The sequence below is a fragment of the Rosa rugosa genome, chromosome 6, assembly GCF_958449725.1.
Source record: "Rosa rugosa chromosome 6, drRosRugo1.1, whole genome shotgun sequence".
NCBI lineage: Eukaryota > Viridiplantae > Streptophyta > Magnoliopsida > Rosales > Rosaceae > Rosa > Rosa rugosa.
Window position 1 is genome coordinate 30151230 of NC_084825.1, and position 9337 is coordinate 30160566.

General features: G+C 36.4%; 1 protein-coding gene across 1 annotated transcript; it reads left to right on the top strand.

Annotated features, from left to right (window-relative positions):
• Positions 1-5337: 5337 nt before the first annotated feature.
• On the top strand, positions 5338-8735 carry LOC133717700 (probable WRKY transcription factor 12). The gene is made up of 4 exons (XM_062144414.1): positions 5338-6007; positions 6110-6183; positions 6785-6946; positions 8468-8735. Exons 1-4 carry the CDS (start codon positions 5669-5671, stop codon positions 8628-8630), a joined length of 738 nt encoding a protein of 245 aa, XP_062000398.1. The 5' UTR covers positions 5338-5668; the 3' UTR covers positions 8631-8735.
• Positions 8736-9337: the final 602 nt, after the last annotated feature.

Here is a 9337-nt window from a genome sequence, read left to right on the forward strand (position 1 = left end):
GTCGGAGGAGGCCGTGGTGAACCTGGTGGGGGGCGGGGATGTGATCTCCGATCCGTTTTTCTACTTATGTGGGCGTCTGCTGACTAAGAAACCGGTGGTTATCCCATCATTCGTGGCGGCGATGTCCGGAGTGTGGAGGCTGAAGGAGAGGGTTCTGATCCGTGAAGAGGAGGGAGGGATCTTCGTGTTCCAATTCAGGGAGCAGGAAGTGAAGCATCGTGTTCTTCATGGCGGCCCATGGTATTTTAGCAATTCGATGCTATTGTTGGCTGATTATGACGGAGTAGGGGCTCTGGCGGAGGCTCCTTTGCATTTTCTGGAGGTGTGGGTGGCGGTGACGGGCCTGAGAGTGGCTATGCGCACGGTGCAGACTCTCACCCGGCTTGGCAACATGTTGGGCACTTTTGTGAAGGCTGATCATGTGGCGTTGCAAAGGAGGGAGGCTACTCAGAGGATCCGATTGGTCCATGATGTGCGCCAACGAGTCTGGGCTCGGAGGACGATCTATTTCTCGCCGGCGGTTTCGGTAGAGCTGGAGTTCCGCTATGAAAAGTGTCGAGGGATCTGCAAGGGGTGTGGTTTCTTCACCCATGATGGAGGTTGTGACCGGAAGATGGTGAAGGAGGTGGCAGTGGAGGACCTGGTTCTGCCGTCGAAAGATTTACAGAATGAGAAGTTTCCGTCCAATGGTTCCGTGGAACCGTCGTCGTCTCTTGATGTGGTGGAGGCGCTGCAGTCCGGGTCGGCGATTCTGGTACCGGTGCTGGGCTCTGGAGGAGTGCAGGTGATGGAGGCAGGGCAGGATGCGGCGGGGACGAAGCTGAGCCCTCAAATGGCAGCTCCGAGTTTTTCGGCGGGAACCCCTAATTTCAAATTAGGGTTGACCGCTGGGCTCGGGTTGACCTCTTTGAAAGGTGTTGGGCCGGGTATTGGGTCAGTTGGACTTGGCCTTGAAGGTTCTGGGTCTATTGCTGATGGTTTCCTTGGACACCCACCTAAGATTTTGGGTGTGAGGAGGCTTCGGGAGAAGGACTGGCTTGAGGATGGGAAGCGCCTGAAGTTTTCTGAAGGCTTAGCCGATGTCCCAGTCATTGATGGGAAAGTTCCAAAGAAGAAGGGCCGACCACGCGGTAGTCGGAATAAACCCAAGTCTGTATCCACTTTAGTGGTGAAGGTTGGGGGGCCATCTTCGGAGGAGCTAAACGTCCTACCTCAAGAGGGCTAGGGGTACAGACCTACATTGACTCGATGAAGCTTGGCTATGATGCTTGCGGAGACGTACACCATTGGGTCTTAGGCGTTAATGCTTCATTATAGTTGCTTTGTTTCGGGTTGTGTAGGTTTGTTTGTTTTTTTCTTTTTTCGCATGTTTTAGTTTTCTTCTCTAGTCCTATTTCTGTCTTCTAGATGGCACCGTGAGGCTGTGTTGATCTGTCGCGACGTACACCATTTGAGGTCTTAGGCGTCAAGATGCTTCAAGACAGTGGCTCCATTTTCAGATAGGGTAGGGTTAAGGAAATTTTATTTTTGTTGCTTTTCTTTTCTGCAGTTCCTTTAGGTTTTTTCGCTCTTTTTGGTTAGTAATAAGTTGGCTGCTTTTGGCAGTTTGGTTAGGAGATTTTTGGCTGCTTTGTGCAGTCTGTATTGTGCTTATACTTGTACCATGAGTGGTTTCTTCGAACCCTCTAGCTTGACGCAGTGACGTCGTAATATATTTGGAACCTGATTCCATTCCCCTCAAAAAAAAAAAAAAAAAAAAGATTAGTGTGTTAACAACTATGAGCAATTTTCGTGTTTTCATTTTTTAACTTTCAGTGTTCATAAAGATTATTGCAAAGATTTTGATGAAGTTAACACTAATGGTTTTGTGAATTGAATAACGAATTAACCATGAGGAGAGAACAAAAAGACAAAAAAAGAAGAAGTAATAAAATCAAATTTGGGTGGAGAAAAAGAAGATTAATGTTATCCAATGAGAAATTAAGTAGTCTTTGTATTTAATTAATTTGTTATGTATTTAGTGTCTTTACAAATTTAGATTTTAAAAAATTTAGTGTACTTATTAGTCATTTTGCACTTAAGTAATATAGTCTTTTAATAATTCAAATGTTTGTAGAATGAACTAAAAAAATAGTAGGATGACAATAGCCGCACCTAATAAAATATAGGCAGAATTTTTTAGTTCGACTTTTTACTCCCCTGTTGATCAAAATTAAGAATGCATTACCTAGATAACAAATAAAACAATATTTGATCTGTTATACTTGGAGAGCTAGGTCTCTAGGGTTTACCACTTCTCTGTTTGACTAAAAATTATGCCTACACAAAAGTGCTATGTGGTTGGACCTCTAGTAGGGAGGGCAATGCCTGTTGCAAGCGATTCAACAACAGCTTTTGCATTGAGGGCTTAGCGACCAATCTTTTGTGATTTTCTCCGTCGCTCCTTGCATCATAGTATGTGCATATATATGGGGGGATCAGAGCAAGATATCATGTGGCTAATTCTTGGGTTGCGACTTGTTGGCCTCGTTGCCCTGTGGTTGAGATCTCAACGATGTTTCGCTGTCGAGCTACTAATCCAGGTTGACGGTTTATATGTTGTTGGTTAAGTGGTGTATTAATTTGTGCGTTGGAGAATACCCCAAAAGTTAATTCACGGAATATAGTTGGTATTTAAAGATACTCAATTATCATTTTCCCTTAAAAATAGATGAAAACGCAAGTATACTATAACAACGTGTGTACGTGTGTGTCTATATATATATAATGCAAGTATACTATAACAAAGTGTGTACGTGTGTGTCTATATATATATAACGCAAGTATACTATAACAACGTGTGTACGTGTGTGTGTCTATATATATATATATATATATATATATATATATATATATATATATATATATATATGGAGGATTTAGAGAGAACATTCTTAAACTTGAAATGTGAAGATGATTTTATTTTTAGCATGTAGTTTAATAGTATAAACCATCATTCTCTAATTATATACTAGCATTTTTCCACACATGCTCTGCATGTGCAAGCTATTAATTTTTTTTTTTCAGAAAAAAGAAGAAGAAAAAAGTTGGTTATTGTAGAGAAAAAAAAGTGGGTTGTGGATAATTTTTTTCAAATTTTTTAAAGAAAAATACATTTTGTAAATGTCTTAATTATCCTTGTGATTTAATTAATTCTCAAAGTTTATTAATATTCTAGGGTTAATTCTGTTAAAATTTTAAATTTTGGCTAACAAACCCTCTTCTCTTAATAATAGTATAGATACACGTATGAATCATAAAAAAATTAGCCAAATCGAAAAATGTTTAACTATTGATTAGCACAATGTTGAATCTAAAGGACTACATTTATTTACATAATTTTGAATGATTAAATGATTATGGATATGTTTTATTTTTTTGAGACACAATTCTTACATAGGAATCTAATTAATGATTAACGGTTGACATAATTGAATTAGGTCATATACTAGTATATTATAGTAAAAATCTTCAAATTCTTAAAGTAAGAAAGTCCTCTCTCTCTCTCTCTCTCTCTCTCTCTCTCTCTCTCTCTCTCTCTCTCTCTCTCTCTCTCTCTCTCTCTCTCTCTCTCTCTATATATATATATATATATATATATATATATATCCACAGAACCCTAAAGTTATAGGAACTTGGTCCTAAAGACATTAGGAACATGTATATATCTTAAATGATACTTTTCTAACCATAAGATAATCGTTTTGACAATTGACCAATTATTAAAAGTATATTTTTTTTATATATTAGTGCAAAAATTTAACAATTATGCTTTATAAACTATTATTTTTTACTATACACACGCACACACACATATTTATCTCTTGAAACCTAAGATATCTTTTAAATTAATGATGGTTGCTTATATATAAACATATACTAATGCTAAGTGAGATCAGACAAGAACAACTAAACAAAAGTAGTAAATGCCGTATAAAAGAATATTACACCAACTCATTGAAATTGAAACGTGAATCCACTTCTCAAATCTCAAGGGAATGATCGAATGAATGAATCTGAACCTGAAGCAAAAACTCCAGTTTTATCAAGTTGGCTTAGTTAATTCTGTTTGGTTCTGGTACATTTAGTCAAATTCCCCCATCTCGAATATAAAATCTGCCAAATCAATAGTAACAACTCGTTTCTTTGAGTCTGTATCACGCAAGGAACTTGGAAGAAGAGAAAAGAATTTATCAACTATCGTTTTTCCATTATCTTCAATATAAAATATTGCCATTTCGTTAGGAGTCTCAGGTAATAGTGTATAGTACTTCTAGACGCAGGACTGGGCGGCATACCATAACTATAACTGTTCAGTACAATGTCATCGATTGCCTGTTGAAACTTGAACGTAATGATAATATGTATAGAAAATTAGGCCTAGCGATATACACGTTTTCATGCATGTTAAATAGTATTCGCATGATACATTGTGGTTTCATGATAATACACGTGTTCACGAAAAAAAAATGATGTTATTTTGCCGTTCAATAATTATATGTAAATGATTTGGTTTAGATTTAGAAATGGTAAGGTTTATTTAAAATTAAGGTACAGGAAGCAGACAAAAATATAAATTAATGTCTTAGTATACTATTTTGGGATCAACACAAGATCAACATGAAAGAGATTGCCTAATTGAAAAAAAAAACATGAAAAGTATTGACAGAGGTCAATTTCTCCTATGAATACATACCCCATTTGAGGTAAGTTTAACAAAAAGAGTGAAAAGGAACACAAATTTTTTGAAATATTGCTTGGGAGATTGAAAACCTATATAATAGGTCGGTATGAGTTTTCTTTTTTAACACCAACATATATGAAAAATTATGGCTTAACAAATTATCACATGTCACGCAATTATTTATTGCTTACGATCTAAGCTTTAGCTCTCAAGTTTGAGAGCCTACTCATAATCCAAGAACTAAACCCTAAAATTAAAGAAAAGAAAATCAGCCTTGAAAGAAAAAGTTGATAATGTAATAGGTGATCATGTCATATCATTTTCGACGTCTATTGCTCCGGAAAAAAAGCTGGTAATAAGACCCCCTGTTCATCCACGAGTCTCAAAATTTAAAAAGAAATGCCCTATCACAAAAAGAAAAGTAACACAACCATTTATAACCTGAAACCAAGTCTGTATATGAACTTTAAAAAAAGAAAAAAGATATATGGTCTTTAATTTCAAAGTTATTGTTGTTAAATTTGCAGGCATGGGAAACTACAAATAGATACACACAACACAACCACACATTCCCTTAATAATTTCCTCTTGTACGTACTGTATGCAGAGAATATAATCATACATGTGTGTGCGCGTAGGACAGAGAGAAGTGGCTACCTACTGTGGCCGCAAGTAGTCTTTTCTCTACATCCCCATAAACAACCTTATAATTACGACGACGAAGAAGAAGAAGAAGAAGAAGAAGAAGAAGAGGAGAATATTTCCTTTAAACGTTTCAATTCTGCGTTTACTCGCCTTGACCAGTTAAACAAACATCCCCTTCCCCTAATATTCCATACCCAACAGGAATTGTACGGACAAACTAGTGCAACACAGCCCACTACTACTCCACTAAGAAGAAGATCGAGCACAGCTAGTTATTTTAAGAAAAACATCGACTAATTAATGGAAGGAGGTCATCACAGAGGGGTTTCAAATTACGATCTTCATCAGCAGGTTTCGTTTTCCAGCAGTACCCCTCCCGCAGAACAAGCGATCCACCACGAATTGGGGTTCGTGCAGTTTGAAAATCATCATCATCATAGTCAAGTTTTGAGCTTCTTGGCACCGTCTCCCGCACAACAGTCACAGCCACCGCCGCAGCAGCCTTCTTCTCACCATCATCAGACAGCTGCCGTGAACAGTAGCATCACTGTCACCACCACCGCTGCGACAAACACCAACATGGGGTTTAGTCACAGTCATGATCTTGTTACAAGACCTTCTTGGAATAACAACGACCAGGTGGCTTAATTAGTTAATGATCTCATCTAAAAGAAGAACCATTATTCGTTATTCATTTGTTCCATCTTACTGATGTACGTTTATTGTTTACGGAAAATTTAGGTGGGAACGCTAGATCCGAAGGGTGTCAGTGATGAAAACGGAACCGGTAATGGTAGCGATTGCAGCAATTCATGGTTCGTATATATCCATCTTCACTCTTCCATCTTGTTTAATTGATTAAGATCGACCTTACTAATAAATCAATATGTTGGCATGTGTATTTTGTCCTCAGTCTCTTGACTCTCTTCAGATCTCTGGATCTCTTGACTAAAGACATGCATATATCTATATATATAAATGTATATTGTACACACACACACACGCACAAATGCTTGCGCACGCGTACCTAAGAATTATGTCTTCTTTAACTTGATAGTTTCTACCAGAATCTTTAGAAAGATTTAGCCACTTATGGAAGAGATTGCTTCTGCGCCCTATGCTTCCAAACAGTGTCTCTCTCTCTCTCTCTCTCTCTCTCTCCCTCCCGTGTGTGCGCCCTTGCCTGTGTTTCTTGTAGTATATGCAGTATCAAGTACTAGACACATGGATATCCATATCCAACAATGACAAGTATATCTTGCTTTTCTCATTTTTGATACAGCACATATTTGTCATAATATATTCTGTAAGTAATTAAAGAGAGCTTGCTACTAATAATGTTAATTAATAGCACCTAAAAGGAAGCATACATCACTGATCATCATCCAACTCAGACGGCTTGAATTCATTTGGCAGGTGGAGGAGCTCAAACTCAGAGAAAAGCAAGATGAAGGTGAGGAGAAAGCTCAGAGAGCCAAGATTCTGTTTCCAAACCAGGAGTGATGTGGATGTGCTTGATGATGGTTACAAGTGGAGGAAATATGGCCAGAAAGTTGTCAAGAACAGCCTTCATCCTAGGTACGTTATATTGCTTATTTTATTTCTTTGTTTTTTTTTTTTTTCAAATGACTTGGTAGTTGGTACACATCAAATTGATTACCAAACTAGACAATTTGTAAATAGTTTGTGTTAACGTTTTGTAATTTCATATAAAAATTTGTAAATAGTTAATTTTCACCAAATAATTCAACTTGATTTTATGCTGAATTAACAAACTAGATAATCTCAATAAGGAAACTTCTCTATGCATGGTATTATATAATACTGGTTTTTCAATACTTGATGTTAATTTTTCAAACTAAGATATCAAATTAGCAAATTATAATCGAGAGTTCGTTATCCTAATGAGATTTATATCCATAATAGTTGATGCATGAGATCCTAAATTCAAATCATGTACGTCTCCCTCTAGATCAAAAGAAAATTTTAGCAAAAGGAATGACTAATATATAAGTAAAGACTAATAGTTGGAAAGTGTTAGGCTTGGGATCAATTTCAATGCTTTTACTCAGATATTTACAAAATTAAGGAAAGAAAATGAAAGCCTTCTGGGATTGTGGCTTTTCTTTTTCAAATAGAACGATTTTACTAAATAACTGACAAACACGCTATTGGAAATCTCATTTTCTACTCCCTCTGAAGAAAACATAGGATTGAGGGCTTCATCTCAGGACTAGGGGAAAACTAATATCTGATCCACATTGGAATGAATTCATATATCAAAACTTCAAAAGCTAAGATTTTAGCAAAATGTAAACAAAGTAGGATTTTCCTTAGTTATAGCCCAGGGCAAAGTTTTGGAAAATATAATTTTTTAGTAGCTATTTGATATCCTATATTCAGATCAATTTTTTCCTTGAGAGGGGGGGGGGGGGGGGGGGGGGTTGTTCAGGGGGATCCTAAACCTAGCGCTTAATCAAACGCAATTTCAACTCCCCTCACCACTTGGGTTGACCCCAACATTTGGATTAAACTTTATTTTCATCTCCAAGTGTTCTTATTTTAGTATTCTACTAACTGAAAGTTGTACTAATTCTGTAAGTCAGTTTGGCTATAAATTGAAGACATCAATTAGATCATCTAGACGATGAAACAATTAGAGTAGAAAACTACAATTTGGACCTGTAAAATCTTTTCTGGAGTTGGCATTGTTACAGAAATGCTCAGTAACTTTTCAAACCCCACCAATACTAGTACAAATTGCATTGTTAAGCTTTCTAGCTCCTACTTGATCGCCATTAATCTTGTCTTACCCAGCCCCTTTCTATATCAACCCATAGTACTCTTGCAGCTCTCATCGTCCACCTTCTTCCACAATTCTTTTCTGAAGGGTTTTAGGTTTTACTTAGCAGTCTTAGTTTCTACCATCAGTCAGTTAACCAAAAAAGCATATATGTCGCTATGACATAAGTTCACACAACAACCTGTCATTTTTCCTATGCTATGAAACTTCTCAAATTAATATTTTGATGTAGTACTATCAAGTGTTGTTAATTTAATTTGTGCTGAAATTTTTGGCTGGCACATGCATATATGCAGAAGTTACTACCGGTGTACTCACAGTAACTGTCGGGTGAAGAAGAGGGTTGAACGACTGTCTGAAGATTGTCGTATGGTGATAACAACCTATGAAGGTAGACACAACCATATCCCTTCAGATGACTCTAATTCATCTGAGCATGAATGCTTTACCTCTTTCTAACTCTTCTATATATATATTTATGTTGATATTTATATAGCTACAGATGATGTACTCATTATAATTATTTTCTTAGCTGTTCTATATATACACATACTATAGTGCTAATTTTGTCAAATTTGATCATATAATTTGAGGGTTTGCTACATAAAATAGCTGGAAAAGGTCACGCAAAAGAAAAGATACAAATAATGCACAAGTATTTTACTACATACTGTATAGTTCCAAACCCTTTTCTACAAAATAAAAAAGAAAGAAAAGAAATTATAACCAATTTACCGTGTTATGATCAAGGTAACGTTAATTAGGTCTAGTCGTTCGCCATTAATATGGCATTACAGCTCCAATTTCATAAACATTGGACTCATAATGGCCTATGAGTTTTAATGTTATCAAGCATATCATTAATTCTGAAAAGAAAAGAAAAAAAAAAACTAATGATTTCAATTCAGTTTAGTTCCAATTATTGCTAAGATAAGTTATTGTTGGTTTTCATCAAAAAGTGAAAACAAAAGTAATAATGAAAACTAAAATTAGTGGTAGCTTTATTATAGTGACTAAATCATCATAGATGTTCTCTGATTTAAGTTAGTGATTATAAGAATCATGATCCTTTCAGTTTTCCACTTTTATTACGTAATGAGCACAAGGAGACTTTATAGGAGTAACTATGAATCATCACCAACCTTCTATAGTTAAGAGAACTTCGC